The 21,490-nt window shown below is 38.9% G+C and overlaps 4 protein-coding genes across 6 annotated transcripts; 3 read left to right on the top strand and 1 right to left on the bottom strand.

Annotated features, from left to right (window-relative positions):
* The first annotated feature begins 1,095 nt into the window (after positions 1-1,095).
* spi1a (Spi-1 proto-oncogene a) lies at positions 1,096-3,923 on the top strand. Its single transcript, XM_068722465.1, has 5 exons — positions 1,096-1,282; positions 1,802-1,895; positions 1,980-2,167; positions 3,097-3,256; positions 3,358-3,923. The coding sequence occupies exons 1-5, from the start codon at positions 1,256-1,258 to the stop codon at positions 3,666-3,668; spliced, it is 780 nt and encodes a 259-aa protein (XP_068578566.1). The 5' UTR covers positions 1,096-1,255; the 3' UTR covers positions 3,669-3,923.
* Positions 3,924-9,377: 5,454 nt separating this feature from the next.
* LOC137880900 (protein regulator of cytokinesis 1-like) lies at positions 9,378-10,656 on the top strand. 2 transcript variants are annotated; one of them, XM_068722470.1, is made up of 5 exons: positions 9,378-9,489; positions 9,631-9,748; positions 9,847-9,969; positions 10,089-10,319; positions 10,408-10,656. In XM_068722470.1, the coding sequence occupies exons 1-5, from the start codon at positions 9,479-9,481 to the stop codon at positions 10,465-10,467; spliced, it is 543 nt and encodes a 180-aa protein (XP_068578571.1). In that variant the 5' UTR covers positions 9,378-9,478; the 3' UTR covers positions 10,468-10,656. The 2 variants fall into 2 exon arrangements, with proteins under 2 accessions (XP_068578571.1, XP_068578570.1); XM_068722469.1 differs by having other exon boundaries at positions 10,086-10,319.
* A 1,500-nt stretch (positions 10,657-12,156) lies between these two features.
* LOC137880882 (protein regulator of cytokinesis 1-like) lies at positions 12,157-17,429 on the top strand. Of its 2 annotated transcripts, none has more exons than XM_068722443.1 (14): positions 12,157-12,291; positions 12,736-12,868; positions 12,967-13,089; positions 13,186-13,419; positions 13,500-13,670; positions 13,784-13,933; positions 14,046-14,193; positions 14,291-14,427; positions 14,509-14,604; positions 14,972-15,118; positions 15,220-15,330; positions 15,462-15,569; positions 16,124-16,227; positions 16,920-17,429. In XM_068722443.1, exons 1-14 carry the CDS (start codon positions 12,281-12,283, stop codon positions 16,951-16,953), a joined length of 1,707 nt encoding a protein of 568 aa, XP_068578544.1. In that variant the 5' UTR covers positions 12,157-12,280; the 3' UTR covers positions 16,954-17,429. The 2 variants fall into 2 exon arrangements, with proteins under 2 accessions (XP_068578544.1, XP_068578542.1); XM_068722441.1 differs by having other exon boundaries at positions 16,124-16,294.
* Positions 17,430-18,261: 832 nt separating this feature from the next.
* On the bottom strand, positions 18,262-21,009 carry LOC137881957 (ubiquitin-associated protein 1-like). The gene is made up of 5 exons (XM_068724187.1): positions 20,887-21,009; positions 19,759-20,397; positions 19,492-19,662; positions 18,721-18,822; positions 18,262-18,616 (listed from the first exon to the last, which is right to left on the bottom strand). Exons 1-5 carry the CDS (start codon positions 21,007-21,009, stop codon positions 18,482-18,484), a joined length of 1,170 nt encoding a protein of 389 aa, XP_068580288.1. The 3' UTR covers positions 18,262-18,481.
* Between the last annotated feature and the right edge of the window lie 481 nt (positions 21,010-21,490).

The raw sequence follows: 21,490 nt of genomic DNA, 5'->3' as shown, positions 1-21,490 counted from the left end.
ACCTCGGCTGCTGTTGTCTAAAGCGTTCACTTATGAAACACCGTCTGTGTTAAAAAGACCATGTTAAACCCCTTAGAGGGCCTCGTTTTTTCTGTCTGGTGTACAGGAAACTGTTTCATCACATCCAACAGATGTAACTCTGGTAACTTTCCATGTCAATATGGCCAAAGGCATTACACACATCAAACCGTACAACAACAAAATAATATTATATTAAATAGTATATTGTTTGGTGCATTGTAATATTCTGAGAGAAGCTATACAAAATCATACATTTCTAAAAGAATAAAAATAAAAATAGTTGTTGAACCACAGCATATGTTTCAAGTAGTATTATTTATTTAGCTAATAATGTCTACCTCTAGCAGGAATACAAACAAGTTTCAGGGACACAGTGGCTCCAAACATTTCCATCATGTTTTCACTGGTTTCATTCTCATGGTCAATACTTCCTCAATTGAAACCATAATGCCAAACTAAAGAGGAACAAGCTTGATTCCAAACTCATTTTTGGTTTCGGCTCCTGTGTGCAGTAACTCTTAAAAAAGTTCAAGTAAATTTGCCTGGGGATTTGTTGTGATTGATGGTAAGGAAACAAGTAAATCACATATTCTTGCACAGCAAGTGTAGGGAAGCCTGATATATGTTAAATCAATATCATTTTATTTAGCTTTTTTTAAGGGCACATGAGTGCAGCACTTGGACTGACAAAGGGGGAAGTTGAAGCGTACAAGGGCAGGCCATGAAATATGTGTGATAACAAATGTCTATTTTAACAGTGTGACGGTTTCTACAAATATCTTTAGAAGATTCATACATGCATCTATTTTTACTATTGTTATGGTTTAGGGATAAAACACTTTTTAGACAGCACCATACTACTATTACTTTTACTCTGGACCAATACCAAAATGTTTTAAATATATATAGTGTATATATAACTGCTTATGAAAACAGGTGTCATTGTGAATCCTTGTACGATAATACCTCTTAAATATGCAAGACATGCATGTAGCCCTACATATGATTGGCTCATACATGACACTCAGCCATCAGGAACTAGCTGATCATATGAATTTGACAATTGGATGATATGAACGCAGGCTCTATAGAGTCCAGTTTGTTTCTCACTTTCAGTTCCCATTTGTCTGGTGAAGTCAGCTCAGCAAGGTTGCGTGTTTCAGTGAAGCAATAAGAAAAAGTTAACATCCATCAGAAGCTTCAAGAACAAAGTTTCTCATGCTGCCTTGTTTACATGATGGACGGATATGGCATATCATCTGTAAGTGCTGCTCTTTTATTGTTTCATGTCTGATCTTTGTTCAGAGTTTGTGACATTGAGATCATATTTTCCTGTTTGTCATGCTGTTTATTCTGTTTCTTTAGCTGTTTCAAAAAAAGAGTTTTTCTAGAAACTAAGTAATTCTAGTGACCAAGGTGGAACTTAAACATTCTCATTGCTGATTCATTATCTGAGAAGAAGATGAGGGCTGGGCGTTGTGTTTGTGTATAACAAGGACATGTGTATTTGTTTTTGCTGTGAGAATTGGGAGAGTAACCTACACTAAACACACCTTTGTGTATGAACTTATGTATGTCCTCTGGTGATCAGCTGCTCTGTTAATTGAATCTATTCATTTCCTGTCTTTAACTTCTATTAAAGCAATGAAGATCAAATAAAATGTATAAGTAAACGTATTTCTAGAAGAACACAATGGACATATTTTACTTAATTTTGTCAGGAAAAAGAGACTCAAACTTTTACTTTCTCTGTGACAAAATAAATTTTTCCCCTCCAAAGGCATCAGAGGAACTTGTTCCAAATGAACCAGATAATTATCGGCCACCTGCAGAGCTGTACCCTTATCTCACTACTGTGGGGGAGATTTATGAAGGTGAGAAGACTGGATTTAACAATTGAAATGAACATGAATCACTGCATGACTGAGTGCCTGACAGTACTTTCTGTCACTTTTCAGACCATAGATGGACCTTCCACTCAGAGCGCGTCCAGCCGACGGACTTTGAGAATTCTCCAGTGAATCACCTCATTGAGCTTCAGTCTGTGTCTCCTCAACAACTGGTACAACCAACATACCGCTACAGCAGCGAGACTATGCCCCTTCACCTGGACCCACCACTCGTACCTCTCTCTGTGTCACCACAAGTAAGTCCATGTGTAGAAATGGATGACGGCTCTAGTGTGAAGAGACATAATATATACATATGTGACCTGAAATATTGAAATAAAAGCATATTGATGTTCTGCAGGAAAAAGCTACCTAAATAAGGAAATGCCAGGTCAGTTTCGAAGTTGATCTTAATGAAAAGACAGGAGCTAAAGCACAAAGACAAACTAGGGTTTTGTTAATTTTTTCTACTTGTTTTTTAGTTAAGTCTGGTACTAATTTAACACAGCATGTTCCCTTTTCAAGTGAAAGTATTGCAAGGCCATTAACAATTCTTCATTTGGTCCATAAAATGTAAAAAAAACTGTATAAAATGCACATCATTATTTTTCAGAGCCCAAGTTTACTCATTCAAACAGCTGGACTTATCCAACCAACATTCTAAAACACAGTGAGCAAATCAGTAAACATTTATAGTTAAGAAGCTGCGGGACAAGGGAATTTGGGATATTTCTGCTTGAAAAATGATCAACAATCAATGAACAACATTGTTGCTGTTGTACATTTATATACATGTTGAAAACAAAGTCAGAAACAGAAAGGTTTTTGTTTTTTTCTTAATGTATTGCTGCCGAGATAATAACAACACAATACATATTTTAAGAAATACTTTGAAGAAAACAGCATGGATTTAGATACAATGAAATCAAAAAAATAATGTAATTTTATCTCTACAAATACATGATGTGGACAGTCAGGGATATTTTCTCTGAAATGTTTTCTACATCACATGGTCTGGCAGAGCACTGAATTCTATTTTGGCAGAGTTACTTCCTCTTTTAGCACAATGACTGAATGTTAAAGCAAAATGTCAGACGGTGGATGCTTGCAAAACAAAAGAAAATTGAAGCTTTATCACTCCTCTGTGTAAACTTGAACCATGACGTACTTTAAATTTCACCTACAGATGCCATATTACACCCCATCCCTGTGCTACCAGTACCAACCCTCTGCCTCGCCTGGACATTACTACTCAGAAGAGGAACAAAGAGGAATCAGTCCTCCGCTTGAGGTATCAGACGGGGAGGAACTTGAAGACCACAACCACTCCTTCAGGAAAGACATTAGTGAGTATTTCCAATGCATAAATCTACTGCAAGTCACACATAAAGCCTGAGGAAACTGCCAAACTAAATTGCTTGACTGAGTCTCATATTTTCAAATCCAGGCAACAAGAAGAAAATCCGCTTGTACCAGTTCCTCTTGGACTTGCTAAGAAATGGTGACATGACTGATAGTATCTGGTGGGTAGACCAGGACAAGGGTATCTTTCAGTTCTCCACAAAACACAAAGAAGTCCTGGCCAGCCACTGGGGTACTCAGAAAGGAAACCGTAAAAAAATGACCTACCAGAAAATGGCTCGAGCTCTGAGGAACTATGGTAAATCTGGAGAGATTAAAAAAGTAAAGAAAAAGCTTACCTACCAGTTCAGTGAGGAGGTGCTGAGGAACCTCTATTTACGCCAGTATCCTCACTGATGAGGAAACACAGGCTGTCTTTCATTACGCTGAAATCACTAAACTAGCCAAGATTGTGTTTTTCCTGTATGCAATTCCACTTCGTTTTTTTACCAAGTTTTCTTACATAATTTATTTTTGATGACAGTGTATATCCTCTACTATGCCATTTGCCACTATAAACTTCTTCATTTCAGACTCAAATGGAGTTTGTGCATGTAAATTTAAGTGTTTGTGTACAAGGATTAAAGGATTATTAAACATCAGGGACAACAACACTGTTTTTACTTAATCTTTTGTCATGAATGTGTGTCTGTTTTGTCAAATGAATTGAATCCATCTTTAAACACACACAAATGATGTTCTGGCCTATAGTGAATATGTGTCTAGTCCAGACCATGATGTGGCCTATTTCTAATTCAGCGGAAATTTGAGTGGCAGAGCTGAGCAACATGGCTGCAAATTAAAATGTCACATTTTTAACCCTGGTCCAAATGGGAAAAGGGGGGAGAACAAAAGACAGATGTGTAGACGGTAAAAAGCTGTGGGAAATAGTAGTGAAAAGACGGATAATTGAACATCACTTTCAAAACGGATTCATCTGAAACAATAAAGTACCGCCCCCAGAACAGCTTCCGCAAACAATACCTGGAGACAGTTTTGTTCTTCAATAGGAAGAGAGAGAGAGAGATGTAGGACAGGTATGGAATATGATTTAAAAAGATGAGTGGAAGAAGGATAACCAGTAAAATACCAGTCCTAAGGAGAAAATTGAGCAAAAACAGATATAGAAAAAGCCAACCTTCTAGGAAGAGTCTTTGCTAGTGTCCACAGTGGAGATCACCTTACAGACATACACAAACAAAGGAAAGAAGAAGTCTTAAAAGTTAATGAAAAGACTTATGATAAAAAGGTAGAGGTATTAGCTCAGCTCTGGATATGGAATTTACTTTCAGGGAAATGAGAAGGGCACTAGAGGGCAGCAAATATTCTGCTCCGGGTTAAGACCAATTGTGTTATGCCATGTTCAGACAATTGCCAGAGGGAGCTCTAGAATTAGTGCTGAAACGTTTTAATAAGATATGGACTGAAGAAAGAATACTTGAAAAGTGGAAGATGGCAGTGATTTTACCATTTGTTAAACCAGGGAAAGATGCAACTAATGCTAAAAACTACAGACTGATAGCACTAACCTCCCACTTATGTGATTGTATATAAGCTATCATATGTTGTAGAAAAAAGAAAGTTGTTAAATGAATATCAGAGTGGTTTTAAAAAAGGAAGATCCACAGCAGATGCTCTAATTAAAGTAAGCAATGAAATAGAAAAGACCCTTAACATGAAAGAAGTGACGGCTTTAGTCTGACATTGAAAAAGCATATGATTCCATGTGGAGAGATGGACTACTAATTAAAATGAACAAACTAGGCATAGGTGGAAGATTATATAACTGGACTATGAACTTTTTATCAAACTGAACATTTAAAGTTGAAGTAGGATCAGAATTCTCAGGACGTTTTGATATCATTAACGGGATACCTCAAGGTAGCGTCATCAGTCCAATACTTTTTAATATCATGATTAATGATATATTTGAAAAAACAAAAACAGGTATACAGTCATCATTATATGCAGATCATGGAGTAATATGGAAGAGGGGAAAACATTTTGATCATGTGATGAAAAGTATATAGAAAGCAATCGTCAATGTAGAGAAATGGTCTTATGAATGGGGATTTAAAATTTCAGTTGAAAAATCATGCTATATGCTGATTACCAAAAAGAAAATAGGTAGTGGACAGGGGTTAACATTATACAGTAAGCCCATGGATAGAGCTGGAATATTCAAATATCTTGGTTTATGGTTTGATGAAAAATATACATGGAAAAATCATATTGAAAACATTGAGACCAAATGTAAAAAGGTGTTAAACGTAATGAGGTGTGTGGTCGGATTTGAATGGGGAGCTGATAAAGAAGCATTACTACATTTATACAGGGCTTTGATGAGAACTTATATGGACTATGGTTGCATGGTGTACAACGCAGCAGCAAAAAGTAATCTTGAAAAATTAGATAGATTACAATACAGAGCCATACGACTTAGCTTGGGAGCAGTCAAAACCATACCCTTTAATGCATTGCTGGTGGAATCCAGGGAACTGCCATTACATCTGAGGAGAACTAAGTTAGCACCATCACACTGGATTAGAATTCAGGGTGGATTTAACGGAAATATAGCATCGACTGTCCTGTACAATTGTTGGGAGTACTCGACATTCTCTGGTAAAAGCTTTGGATGGGACATTAACAGGAAAGTGAAACAGTTCAAATTAGATATCATACAATATAGTCCAGCAGTTATTACTCCATGGATATTTCCACAACCCAAGGTAAATCTAGAGGTATTAGAAAAGAGAAGAGAATGGACTGAGAGGAATGGTAACATCGGATACTTGGTTCAAGATTTCCTGAATAAAAGCTATTGTAATTATCTAAATATTTCTACAGATGGTCAAAACACTTAGATAATCATGTAGGAGTGGGCATATACATTCAGAATTCAACAAAGGAATTGTTAAAAGAATTTCAAACAGATTATCAGTGTACACAGAACTGACAGCAATAATCATCAGTCTTCAGTGGGTGGAGGAGGTTAAACCAATGAAAGTAGTTATATGATCAGATTCTGCAGCTGCAAGACAAAGCAATCAATCTGGTCAAAGGGTACGAGAGGATCTCTTTACTGAAGTTTATATGTCATTACTGAACTTACAACATGTAGGAATAGATGTACATTTCTGTTGGGTATCGGCTCATGTTGGAATAGAGGGAAATGAGGTTGCAGATAAACTTGCCAAAAGAGCATTAAACAAAAATTATGATTTAGAAATTTGTTTTGGGAGGTCAGAAGCAAAATCAGTAATACAGCACAGAATAATTACATCTTGGCAGGAAATTTGAAATAAAGACAATAAAGGTAGAAATTACAACAAAATTCAGACGTCAGTCAGAGTGAGAAATAAAGTAGAAAAGAAGATGTTACTTTCAGTAGATTAAGGTTAGGACATACAGGACTCAATGACACGTTATATACATAATGAAAAAGACAGTCGGATAAATGTGAGATATACAACTGTAAAGAAACTGTTGAACATGGGCTGATAGAGTGTAGGAAGTTCAGTGTGGAAAGAGAGAGAATGAAGGGCAAGGTGATAGCTTTAGGAAGGGAGTGGAGCATCAAAGGACTGTTAGAGACAGGGGACAAACAAGTTCAGGTTAAAAGGGCTTTATTTAATTTCTTGAATGGAACGGGTTTAATATCCAGAAAATAACTTCTATACTTCTATATCTACATTTTTTTAATTATTATTATTTTTTTTATTTTTTTTTGGGGGGGGGGGGGGGTTATAAATAGCATTATTATTGTGTTTAAATCAGGGGTCTTCAACTTTTTCAGGCCAAGGACCCCCAAACTGATAGAGAGATGGAGCAGGGACCCCCTACTATATACAGTATATTGTATAACATTGTGTTTTATATTAAACTGGGCCTAGTGCCATGTATAAAAATACCTTGTTATTGTGCATTCAATACTAAGCTATTCAAATAATACACAGGTTCATATATTCATGTTTTTTATTTTAAACATGTGCAACGTACAGTGAGTAGTGTGGCCGTGCCACTGCCATTTAGAAACATACCTTGTATGATAATCATGCAGACAAGCTATTCAAATTGACATTATTTTAAACATAAATGTGGAAAAGAAAATGAGTGATGGCCTATTAGTACCACTGCCATGCATAAACATACAGTTGTGGTCAAAAGTTTACATACACTTGTAAAGAACATAATGTCATGGCTCTCTTGAGTTTCCCCATTATTTCTACAACTCTGATTTTTCTCTGATAGAGTGATTGGAACAGATACTTCTTTGTCACAAAAAACATTGATGAAGTTTGGTTCTTTCATGACTTTATTATGGGTTAACAGAAAAAGTGATCAAATCTGCTGGGTCAAAAATATACATACAGCAGTGTTAATATTTGGTTACATGTCCCTTGGCCATTTTCACTTCAATTAGGCTCTTTTGGTAGCCATCCACAAGCTTCTGGCAAGCTTCTCGTTGAATCTTTGACCACTCCTCTTGACAGAATTGGTGCAGTTCAGTTAAATTTGATGGCTTTCTGACATGGACTTGTTTCTTCAGCAGTGTCCACATGTTCTCAATGGGATTTTAAGTCAGGACTTTGGGAAGGCCATTCTAAAACCCTAATTCTAGCCTGATTTAGCCATTCCATTACCACTTTTGATGTGTGTTTGGGGTCATTGTCCTGTCGGAACACCCAACTGCGCCCAAGACCCAACCTTCGGGCTGATGATTTTAGGTTATCTTGAAGAATTTGAAGGTAATCCTCCTTCTTCATTATCCCATTTACTCTCTGTAAAGCACCAGTTCCATTGGCAGCAAAACAGCCCCACAGCATAATACTACCACCACCGTGCTTGACGGTAGGCATAGTGTTCTTGGGGTTAAAGGCCTCACCTTTTCTCCTCCAAACATATTGCTGGGCATTGTGGCCAAACGGCTCGATTTTTGTTTCGTCTGACCACAGAACTTTCCTCCAGAAGGTCTTATCTTTGTCCATGTGATCAGCAGCAAACTTCAGTCGAGCCTTAAGGTGCCGCTTTTGGAGCAAGGGCTTCCTTCTTGCACGGCAGCCTCTCAGTCCATGGAGATTGAAAACATGCTTGACTGTGGACACTGACACCTGTGTTCCAGCAGCTTCTAATTCTTGGCAGATCTGCTTTTTGGTGGTTCTCGGTTGACTCTTCACCCTCCTGACCAATTTTCTCTCAGCAGCAGGTGATAGCTTGCGTTTTCTTCCTGATCGTGGCAGTGACAAAACAGTGCCATGCACTTTATACTTACAAACAATTGTTTGCACTGTTGCTCTTGGGACCTGCAGCTGCTTTGAAATGGCTCCAAGTGACTTTCCTGACTTGTTCAAGTCAATGATTCGCTTTTTCAGATCCATGCTGAGCTCCTTTGACTTTCCCATTGTAGCGTTTGTGGGCGTTTGTATCCAATGAGCCCTATTTAAATGGCCTCAGAGAAGTCACCAGCTGTAGTCACTCATAATCACTCACAAGAAGTTAAGAGGCCATGCTATGAAGCTCATTTCATTGACACAACTTTGTAAGTCACCAAAATTGCTAATTCATGTTGCTGTATGTATATTTTTGACCCAGCAGATTTTGTCACTTTTTCTGTTAACCCATAATAAAGTCATGAAAGAACCAAACTTCATGAATGTTTTTTGTGACAAAGAAGTATCTGTTCCAATCACTCTATCAGAGAAAAATCAGAGTTGTAGAAATAACTGGAAACTCAAGAGAGCCATGACATTATGTTCTTTACAAGTGTATGTAAACTTTTGACCACAACTGTACCTGTTATATTGCATACAATACTTAACTATTAAAATAATGGATAGATTCATTTTTGGGAAAAAATAAATAAAAAAATTGTCTAATCAACCAAAAATTTCGCGGACCCCCTGCAGTACCTACGCGGACCCCTTAGGGGCCGCGGACCCCCTGTTGAAGACTTGAAGACCTCTGGTTAAAATGATGTTACACACTCCGGTACAGTAGGTGGCGGCATGCACCTTAAACGTTGGTTTGTAGTCCGCCAATAAACTGAAAAAAGAAGAAGAAAAGAAAGTTCAAAAGCTGACAATCGAGCTGGAGTCCTGTCAATGATGTTGATTTGTCTTTCTTAAAATACCGCTTTTGCGTCAACGTAAATTGTTTGAGGAGGCAACATGAGAGTGAGGTTAGTAACTTGACATTTTATTTATGGAACAGTGAAAATAAGTTAGCAAATGTATTTGGTTTTACTGGTAACAGGTGTACGTACACCTGTTCAACGTTGAACCTAACACTGACTCACTCGCACCAATGCTTTTCTTTCCAGTGAACTCCACGCATGCCTCAAAAGAGCCCAGGTCAGGCTGCAGGACATTTTGGATGAAATCGGCTATTCAGAAGAAGAGCGCGTCCAGAAAATCAATGATGTTCACACGCGCATTAAAGTGAGTCTCCTATCAATTTAGATTAGATTTAAAGTCTGGTTGTTGACCTCACAGAGCTAGAAAATTGACACGTATTATTGGTTTATCTTGTCCTGCAGGGTCTGCTGAACCAATTAATTAAAGAGGAGGAGGAGCGCAAGAATAGATTAATGAAAAGCATAGAGTCATGTATTAAGGAACTCAATAACTTGTGCTCTGAACTTCAGCTGCCCCTCTATAAGGTAGTCTTTTTTTTTTATTTTTTTTTTTTTGTCTTTTTTTTTTAAATGTGGTTTTCATAAACCTGTCAGGGAAAATTGCTAATATGTTTGGACTAACTTTCTGGATTTCTGTGGAGGAGGAAGATGGCTGCTCCATGTTGCAGAGGGAGAAGAACAGCAGCACGCATCTAGAGGTGATGAAGGAGCACAAGAAGAAAAGAATGGAAGCGCTTAAGGGCCTCGTTGCCAAAGACCGCGAGTTGTGTGATATTTTGTGCACTACCCCATTTTGCATTGGCCATGACTCCATCCCCTCACTGAAGCAGCTAGAGACGTATCATGCCTACCTGGATGATCTCACCAAAGAAAAGGTACAACTGACATTCTGGTTTTCTTAATTACTTGGTGCCTTTTCTTATTGGGGTTGTAAGTTAACCTGTCTTGTCCTTTTTTTTTCAGGAACGTCGTCATGGTGAATTTGTAAGCGTCAAAAAGGAGATCAACGTATTAGTGGATTAATTTATTTATCTATGCCTTTTTCCTGTATGCAATTTCACTGTTTTCTCTACCAAGTTTTCTTACATTTATTTTTGATGACTACTTTCCTCTACTATGCCATTTGCCTCTGTAAGCTTCATTTCAGACTCAAATGGAGTTTGTGCATGTAAATTTAAGTGTTTGTGTACAATGATTAAAGGATTATTTAACATCAGGGACAACAACACTGTTTTTACATAATCTTTTGTCATGAATGTGTCTGTTTTGTCAAATTAACTGAATCCATCTATATATATATACACACACACACACACACACACACACACACACACACACACACACACACACACACACACACACACACACACACACACACACACACACAAATGATGTTTTGTGGATATGTGTCGAGGCCAGAGCATGATGTGGCCTATTTCTAATTCAGCAAAATTTGAGTGGCAGAGCAACATGGCTGCTAATGTCACGTTTTTAACCCTGGTCCAAAGGGGGAGAGCAAAAGACAGATGTGTAGATGGTAAAAAGCTGTGGGAAATAGTAGTGAAAAGACAGTTGAAGCATTAAACCAAGAAAGACAAAGTTGCGTGCGTGCGTCAGATAAATAGAAAACTTTAAATGTAGATTTGTGGATGGAGTCTGTAGCCTACCTATGAAAAAGGCATTTGGCTACTGGCAGGGCCAGACCAAGACTACAAAATCTGTTGTTGTCCATGCTGGCCTGGAAAAAAACAAGTCAGGTATGCCATTCACACAAGAGGAGTAACCATATAGTATATATCCATAGACCCCACCGTAAGCTTAAACGGCACAAACAAGGGCAGAGACAGACCCAGACAGAAATAAACTGGGAAGCAATGACCGGAGCCATGGTCTGAAACTAAAAGTTAGACCTGAGAAAAATCAAGTAGGAGTTTGATATGTCTACAGTTAAGTCTTTGTGATAAAACTTTAGCATGAGCTTAACAATAAATGCCCATTAATTTTAATTACTTCACAAAATAAAGGGGAACACATTACATTGTGGTAGACTCCCTAACATCAGTAGAAACCTTTCACTTTTAAAAATGAATTACTTTTTACCTAATATCAAGCATTCAATTATGTGGAACATAGTATTAAATATTTGTGTCTGAGTAGTAAAAGATCAAATAAAATATCCCAAATAAAACAAATAGATAATACATGTAAGTGCATAAATTGTAAATAATGAAAATAAATATAATACATAATTACAAATGGTCTTCCATTAAAGGTTGGTACATTCCAGGTCTAATGATTTGTACAATCGTATGTCTTTTAGCAGTTCTTTTGCAGATTTCATACATACAGGCCCTTATTTCAGGGATTTACAATATAGTTGAAATGCATTACAAAAAGCAATACAAATGGATGGATTTTTCATAAATTTGACTTGGTGTATATCATATTTTGCCATCCACACATTACATCTACATGTGGTTGGAGTTCGACAGATCATTTTGTCTATTCTTCCATTTGTTTCCAACACAGCAACAGGAAAAGAAAATATGCTCCGTGGTTTCAATATCAAAATAACGGACATCACTTTCAAAACGGATTCATTTGAAACAATAAAGTACCGCCCCCAGAACAGCTTCCGCCAACGTCATCAGTCAAAGCAGCCAATCAGAGTCCAGACTTTGTTTAGGTGCAGATTTCAAACCCGTCGAGTCGACAAGCGAACTGGTGTCCCGTCAACCGAAGCCACACCGATGTTGATTTGATTTTCTTAAAAGACCGATTTTGCGTTGACGAAGATTGTTTTTAATATATATATATTTAAGTTTGAGGAGGCAACATGCGAGTGAGGTTAGTAACTGAACATTTTAATTATGGAACAATGACATTCAGTTAGCAAACGTATTTCCCAACTCGCCTGTCGATCTTAGCTTAAGCTAGCTAGCTTTAGCTACTGTGAGCAGATGCACACAGCTCGTGTCGCGTTGGGGCGGATTTTCTGTCAGCTTATGCTGCAATGACACATTTTGTGGTAATCACTCATGCTCGATCTGGTATTTTATTTAGCGTTACAACGAACGCTAATGCGCCGGGAAGCTAGCTAACGTTAGCTTGCTCAGCGGCTGTAACGATTGTGGCATTTACCGCTAGCTCTCTGCTAAAGTTACTAACGGCCTGATATCTGATTTTAAAATGACTCGCTCGCGCCCATGTTAATATTGGTCTGGTTTTACTGGTCACAGGTGTTGAACCTACGGGACACTGACTCACTCGCACCAATGCTTTTCTTTCCAGTGAGGTCCACGCAGCTGAGTGTGGCGCATACCTCAACAGAGCCCAGGTCAGGCTGCAGGAAATTTGGGATGAAATTGGGATTCCTGAGGAACAGCGCGTCCAGAGAACAAATGATGTACACAAGCACATTAAAGTGAGTCTCCTATCAATTTAGATTAGATTTAAAGTATGGTTGTTGACCTCACAGGGCTAGCAAATTGACACGTATTATTGGTTTCTCTTGTCCTGCAGGGTCTACTGGAGCTAATGATAAAGGAAGAGGAGGAGCTCAAGAATAGATTAATGAAAAGCATACAGTCATGTATTAAGGAACTCAATAACCTGTGCTCTGAACTTCAGCTGCCTCCCTTTGAGGTACAGACTTTTTTTTTTTTTTAATATGTGGTTTTCATAAACCTGTCAGGGAAAATTGCTAATATGTTTGGACTAACTTTCTGGATTTCTGTGAAGGAGGAAGATGGCTGCTCCATGTTGCAAATGGAGAGGAATAGCCGTGAACGTCTAGAGGTGGTGAAGGAGCACAAGAAGAAAAGAATGGAAGAGCTTAAGGGCCTTGTTGCCAAAGACCGCGAGTTGTGTGATATTTTGTGCACTACCCCATTTTGCATTGGCCATGACTCCATCCCCTCACTGAAGCAGCTTGAGATGTATCATGCCTACCTGGATGATCTCACCAAAGAAAAGGTACAACTGACATTCTGGTTTTCTTAATTATTAGTGCCTTTTCTTATTGGGGTTGTAAGTTAACCTGGCTTGTTTTTCAGGAGCATCGTCACGATGAATTTGTAGGCATCAAAAGGGAGATCGTCGTATTCATGGAAGATCTGGAGCGACTCCCAGAGACGAGCTTTGAGACGGATGTGATGTGTGAGGATGAGGAGGCATTTTGTCTGTCAAAAGACAACATTGCTGCTCTTAAACTTCTCCTCAGTAAGGTAATTGTGTAATATTTGCCATTAGATGTTTGTTATTCTGACCCTATGATTTAAGATATCATGTGTACTGTATCATATTATAATTGATGTATTATTTGTATGCCTCCTTCCAGTTAAAAGAACGCAAGGCTAAGAACGAGGACTGTTGTGCAGCTCTCCGTTCCAAGATCCAGGAGCTGTGGGAAAGACTTCGTACTCCCCTAGAGGAGAGGGAAGCGCTCTCTGAGCACATGGCCATGTCAAAGAAGAGAAACATCGAGGCAGTAAGAAATCTACCTCATGTGGTTCAGATTAAGCGATTTCAGGCAATGCATTGGTGTGTTGTTTCACCAAACACTTGCATAACACATTTGAATGAGTATTCTGTCTTTCCAGCTTCAGGCAGAGGCCCAGCGTCTAGAGGAGCTGAAAATGCAGAGCATGAAGACTGTCATTGAGGCCATCAGAGCTGAGATCGCTCTTTTCTGGGGAAAATGCTTCTACAGCCATGAACAGCAGGAAGCGTTTGATCCATATTACGATGGTAAATATTTGTTGTATAATGACAGTGCCCGTGCACTGAATATATGCTGTTGATAATCGCAAAGAGTGTATTCTCGATGCGTGTTTGATTTCCCCAGATGATTTTACTGAAGAGCTTCTCGACCTGCATGAGGCAGAAATCAGGACCCTGAAGACGTGTTTCGAGGGCCACAGGGAACTCTTTGAGGGAGTCACGAAATGGCAGGAGAACTGGACCTTGTACTTGGTGCTTGACGTAAGTACTATCCTCATGACTTCAGTGGGGAAGCATTTAAAACAAAACGTACCTTGATGTGGTTGTATGTACCTATCTCAGAAAAAGGCAAATGACCCCTCGAGGTTCAACAATAGAGGTGGGAACCTTCTGAAGGAGGAGAAGCAGAGAGCTGACCTGCAGAAAAGTTTGCCTAAGGTGAGAGAGGTTTAAATATGGTGCTTATTGAGGTGTTCAGTTTATAGAAAAACACGATTGCAGTTTAATCAATGTTATGCTTGTAAAGGAAGCCGTTATTGGGGATGGAAAAAAAGGACAAATTAGATTAATTAGCAATAAAACAAATGAGCTCAAGGGATCTGCATGTGAAGAGAGTGGAAACCGCTCTGTTTGTGCAGTACTGATTTTGGCCTACAGATGGGGATGTTCAAACAAGAATAATCTCACTCTAGTTCCTGTGCAAAATTGTAGCCACCAGATTTGTAATGTATACCGATAGTTCGCTGTCAATGGGAAATGTGAACATGTAAACAAGGTCAAATTAGTGTTTCCCTTTTTGTTGCAGCTGGAAAAGAGTCTTAAAGCCCAAATTGATGCTTGGGAGGAGGAGCATGTCAAAGAATTTCAGGTCAATGGACAGCAATTTCTAGAGTACGTGCAGCAGCAGTGGGATCATCACCATGCTGAGAAGGAGAAGGAGAAACTGGAGAGGGTAAGTCCTTACTAAGATTAAAAATAACTTTTTCAGTCTTAATTTTCCCCTTCTCAAACGGATTGTCAATATGACCATATTCTTCTTTTTGTGTCAATTAGCAAATGAAGAAAACAAAACAGACACAGGAGGACATGTTGTATGGAACTTCAATGAGAACACCGTCCAAACGGCGGCTAGCAGGGACTCTCACACCTGGAAAAGTAAGAAAGGTAAGATGGTGCTGCAGTTTCATTAGATTTGTTGTTTCACTATTGCATGTGCAGAGTGACACTAACTGACTGTACCATGGTGAATGAATATTCAAAAGCTAACCCAATGTTTTTTCCTCTTGTCCTCTCAGCTCAATGGCACCTCAACCTTCTCCACTCCTACCAGCTTCCTTAGTTCAGGCCTCGGTGGAACCATGTGCCAGTCGTCCATCCAGAAACCACCTCTGTCTGCCAGCAAGGTATATTCGGTCCTTTTTGACTCGTCTCATGGACAGAATTCACATTATGTTTTTGACGGACCCCGTAGGTTAGATTGCTAACCTCTGTATCTCTGGCTGGTTGCACAAAAATATCCCGTAATTTAAGATTCTCCTAAATCAGAGTTACGGATTCCTTAAAATGTAATTGGTTGCTCCTTAACCTTTTTCCTTGACTTGTTTGCTGAAGTATTCAAAGTTTTCTCCTTATCTCAGTCTCCTACTTAAGGAATCCCTTCGTTAGTTAAACCGTTGCACTGTATCTTAACCCATTTGTGAATAAGAAGACCCATCTGTCGATTGTATATGATACTTATCAGTGCGAATGACGCTCTGCAAAACTCTTACAAATCCTACACTTGTGATACTTAGATGTGGCGGCTTTGCAGGAGCATACTGTGAATGTGTGATGCTATAGATGTTTTTGCAAGTGTTTTTCCCATTAATTTAATTTTTTTTTTTTACTTATAGTCTGAGATTAAGTCAAATGAAAAAGCTGGCAAAAAAAGCACATAATCATCATGGTCTTGTTGTAGGGTTTTGGCCTGCGACCCCCTGGACAAGGAAAAACTCCCCGTGCACTAGACAGAAACAAGGAAAACCTCTCCCATCTCAGAAACACTCCAACTGGCACACTAAGGTCTCAGGATACTCAAGATCACACCTTCACCTTTAACTCTGTTGCTGCCTCCTATTCGGAATTTGCGGTAAATGTAGTTTTCCATTTGTTTAGCTCATCCCTCACCATAAAAAGTCCACTAACACACAATCTTATACTGAATTTTATTGGATTACAATAGTACCATGAAGTACCAGAAATGGCGGTATTCTATCGTCAAGTCTGTAGGATTATATAGTTAACCTCCGCCGCTTGGCATCATTAAGCTAAAACAGTTCCTGTTGACACCTGTCTGACCTGTAAATCCCAGAAAATATATTTTGTAAATCTGAAGATTTTTCCTTTTTTATAAATGTCTCTTGATATATTTTGTATTTTAGCTGTTCAGTAAAAATGTGAGTATTTATGAAATGAAGCAAATGTATGACTTGGCCAAAGCTGCATAATGTTTGAAAACGGATAATCTGCATACAACAAATACACACATCGGATTGTTGTTTTGAGCAGTGAATCATAAGAACATGGTGTAAATGCTTAAAACAACTCCTGACATACCAAAGACTCAATCACTTGTTCCCTGGGCGACAGTTTAACTCCACCAAATTACACCAAGAAATATGAACATTTAGCATTTCAGATTGCCATGCCACGACATATTGACGCCTTCAATATGAACAAAGATACTGACGGGTCATTTTCACTGTTCTCCACAGAGAGACCTCTCGACGGCGTCTAAATCCAATGTGAAGTCTGGACTGCTGAACTCCACTGTCGGTCATCAGTGATGGTGTCCAGTGGGCCGCTCCGGCACCAGACGTCATCCAGCTCAGCTGTAGTTTGGTGTAATATTCAGGTGGTGGACAAGCGGGAACATTGATGTAAACTTCTTACAAAATGTGTAAATATTTCGAGTTTCTAGCTATTCTGTTTTCCTACGACTTTATTCCAGGGTGAGCCCTGCTGTTTTCTCTGCTGTATGTGTATTGTTATTGATCATTTTAACAAGTCAGTTGTGGCTTTTTATTTCACATTTTTTCTTTAGGGCTACAGCTTTTTAAATGAAACTTTATCCATATCTTGAGCACTACTTTGTTTTAGTACTGTAGCAGCTAGCCAAAGCACTGTGGTTTTATTCCTCCAGCTGGGATGATGGCTAAATTTGCTCTTTAGAGTGCTTATTATTTTCTTCAACAATCAAGCTGTAAATAAACGTTTAAGATGCCCATTTATGTGTCATTTCTAATTGTACACTGATATTTTTGTTTTCACAGCACAGCTATACTAAGACTTTATGTAATACTATACTTTGAAATGTGTTATGACATTTTATGACGTATGTACTACTCTGACCTTTTTATGATGTTTTAGGGCAAACCACTCTTGACTTTTATAGGACTTACTATACTCTGACATTTTCATGGCATAGTATGATTCTTTAACTTTTTATTACATGGTATATGTGGCATTTTTATAGTATACTCTGGCTTTTTAATGGCTTGCTAGACTTCTACTACACATTTTTCATGACATATTATACCATGACTTTCATTACATTTTTATGGCATACTATACTCTGACATTTTTATAAAATGTATATAGAATACAATACCATGATACATAACACGCATGCATAAGCCCCTGTATACTGCTCACTTTAATGATTAAATTGTGCTCGTCAGATAGTGAATATGAAAATACATTTGTTGATTGTATATGATACTTAACAGCTCAAATGAAGCAGTGGAAAAAATCAGAATTAGAGCTGACAGCTTTGCAGGAATGTGCTGAGAATGTTTCTGAAATCCTTTCACAATGCAAGTGTGTTTTTCCAGTGTTTTTTACCTTCAACTCTGTTGCTGACTCCTAATCGGAATTTGTGGTAAATGCAGCTTTATATCTATTTAGTTAGTCTTTTCACCACAAAAATTACCATGAAGTACCACAAACAGCATTATTCTATCTTCAAGTCTGTAGGATTATAAAGTTAACCTCCGCCATTTGGCATCATTGTTGACTGCATAATGTTTAGAAACAAAATCTGTATCAAATTTGTTTTAATTATTTCATTCTAGCCCGTATAGTTGAGTTGCACAGGTTTTATGTAAATCTCGAGTTAGTCGAAGTAAGTCAGAAGGCATTATTTGTTAAGTATAATGTTTTGACCACATACTGTATTTTAGTACATACTGTATACATACTAGTACACACTTTCACACACTGTATTGTAGAAAATAATCTATTCTCCATACAGACTACAAATGTGAAGATGTTCTGTTTAAGCCATGCGTGTCATGAGTTCTTCAAGAGCCCTCTCACGGTGATTTTCGTGAACAAGCAGCACTTCTTTGATTGCATTTTGCTGGAAGCCCATCTCATTAAACTGAGTCAGAAGGCGCAGGAACTCAGCAGCCTGAAATTGAATTCAAAGTAAGTAATGATACACATAACGGTATGGCTGTGGTGTTGCTTTTTTTGTAACCTTTTGGCAAGAAACCACTGCTGAGCGGTAATCACCTTGCTTTCGCAGTTCTGAAACATCTCCAAGGCCTCCTCCACCTGAGCTTCATCATAACCCAGCTCACACAGATGATCACTGGCTCCCAGGTATTTTAGGATCTGTTGATAAAGGGACAAATAATTGAGAATGACATGCTGGGTCTCGATGAAGTACAGATAGCACAAGTTAGATTTCTAGGTAATTGTAAAGAAATGTCTTGTGTATAGGGTTTAAAATTAATTATGGTTGAATATTGATGCTTGACAGGTCACTAGTAAGCTTTTATGATTGCAATAATAAGACCCTTGGTTGCCAACTTGTGAGCCAACATATAATTAAGGGTCTGTTTTGTTGGTGCTTTTTCTTTGCAACTTTTTTTCAATTACAACAAATTTAAATGCAGGTTTGATGGTTTATTCTATTGTGTGAGTTTTTGATTTTACAATCATCAAGCATGCAGCAACTGAAGGGTAACTCAGACGTGTTGTATTTATGCATTATCAGGGTTTATATACCATCCAAGATGTGTTGATTGAAGTAATTATCGCAAATATTTTAAGTTAGGTCACTATCTATTGTTGAATGAGGTAACACAATGGTGATTGAGCACATGACCCACTTTACAGTATTACCAACTGGGAAAAATCTATAGCGGCGCCACTTTTTGGATCTTCGGAGTGAGAGCCAAAAACACACCAATTACCGCTTATGGTCATAAGTGACACCAAAGAGAACGAACAAATCTTTGACATTTAACTTTACCAAAACTATTTGAAAGTGGTGCCTACCTTCTCTGGGCTGTGATAACCTGTCTTTTGCAGAGCCAGAATAGCTGTGCGTAAAGGGTAGCCCTTCTCTGTGATGGTTTCAAGTAGCTCCCTCTCTTCCTGGCTGAGTGCTGACAACAACTCTGCTGCTGAGTCAAAGAAAACCCCACGAGAGCCACCGGTCCTCAGTGCCTGGTGACAAGGGAAGAACAGATCAAAAATAGTGGGTTATGGAAGAAAAGAAGTGACACATATTTTTCTCAGAGACACTAACAGAAGAAAAAAAACCTTCTGTCTGTAGTTTGTGACGATCGGCCCTGCAGAGGAGGGTCGTTGCTGCTGCAGCCTGGCTGGAGAGGGTGGTGTGTTCAGGGAGTGCTTTCTGCCCACAGAGCCCTGTGAACGCTGCTTCTTTTTGCTGTTCTTCTGCGGGAGGGAGCTGGCCTGCTGGGACCTGTGCTGCTCCACTGCTCGCAGAGGTTGTCTGCAGTCTTGAAGAGACAGTAAAGAGCCTCTGCGGCTCTGAGGTGAGGCAGGCTTATAGTGGTGAGTGGAAGGACCACGGTGCATGTCTTTGACTCTGGAGAGCTGGTCTTTGGGTGCCGCGCTTCGGGGGCGCTCTCTGCTCTTGATGGAGCGAGGTGCATCTTCGGTAGAGGAGGCTTCATTATCCTCATGGTAACCATCTTCATCCTCAGAGTCAGATATGAAGAACCTGACGGTGCGATAGTGCAGCCAGCGAGTGTCTGCAGAGTTCAGGCTGTGACTGCGGGGCCGGGGGTCCAGGGACCATGTGTCGCTGCTCCTGCGATTGGCCTTGCGGCTTTCCTGAGGGCTGCTGAACATCAGCCAGTAGGGAGGGCAGGATGGGGCTTGACAGACAGGCTGTTGCCCAGTTAAGATCCATTTCTCCAGGTTGAAGCCATACTGCAGTAAAAACAAACCAAAACAAATCTTCAGCTAAACACTTTTTGCACAGCAGAATTTGACTTGTTGTAGCAGGAACCAAATAAGGCATGACTGTGAGCCAGCATGTACAATACCAGGACTCAGCTACATGGAATTCAGCCATGATTCATGTTATTTACCCCCTTTGTCACATGCCAAAATAAGATCAAAAAACACCTATGAGCAATGTGTCTTTCCATTGTATTCCCACCAAAATATTCCAGATTGATAAATAGCACTTCAGGTAAGAGGTAAAATATGGATTTTGGGGTTAACTTTAAAATATAAGGTGATATACATATTGATTTTTTCTTTTCTGGGCTGTGACAATTCTAATGTAGTTGTGCATAGCAGTGGCACTCCAACAGATACTAGAAGGAAGCTGAAAGCCACAGAATCAGATGAGCTAATGAATTGATCCCAGAAAGATATTAAACTTGTGAATGTGAAAAGAAATGGATGTGTGACCTCGGTGTCTCGTAGGATCCGATGACAGTCTGGTATAGTGATGTCTGGAGCCGTCACAAGCTGCACTTCCCCCTCCAGTGGACCCAGAAAGCTCAGAAATGGGACATCCTCCAGAGAGTTCATATTAACCAACAAATAAACTGCATCAGGAAAAAAAACAAAAAAGTTCCTGAGTTTATAGTTATTAAACCAGAATTTCATCGTAGTTGTAATAAAACTTACCGTTGTCAGGTATTCTCTTTCTTCACAGCCCTCTGAAGCATTAATGGGTGTTTGGAGTAAATGACTAACACAAAGATGATGTACGTGATAAGCCTCTTCATCACTAAGCCTCTGACATCATCTGAGGAGTTGTTTACCAATATCACACCACAGACACCTGTTATAATCCTACCTGCAAATGTACAGTACAATGGAGTATTGCAACATATATACATAGAAATATATACCAGTTATAGTAAAAATATTCTAAATGAGCAAATATATAAATATATTTTTTAATTATTTTATGCTTTGCTATTAATACATTGACAATTAAAAATGTTATCATCTTTTAGTCAATCTTCTCCTTTTTCCCTTCCATATTCAAAGGCACGTTTCAGAC

This window comes from Cebidichthys violaceus, unplaced genomic scaffold (assembly GCF_023349555.1).
Source record: "Cebidichthys violaceus isolate CVI_PGR_0920_01 unplaced genomic scaffold, fCebVio1.0.p SCAF_3, whole genome shotgun sequence".
Classification (NCBI taxonomy): Eukaryota; Metazoa; Chordata; class Actinopteri; order Perciformes; family Stichaeidae; genus Cebidichthys; species Cebidichthys violaceus.
This window is presented reverse-complemented; position numbering and strand designations above follow the sequence as displayed.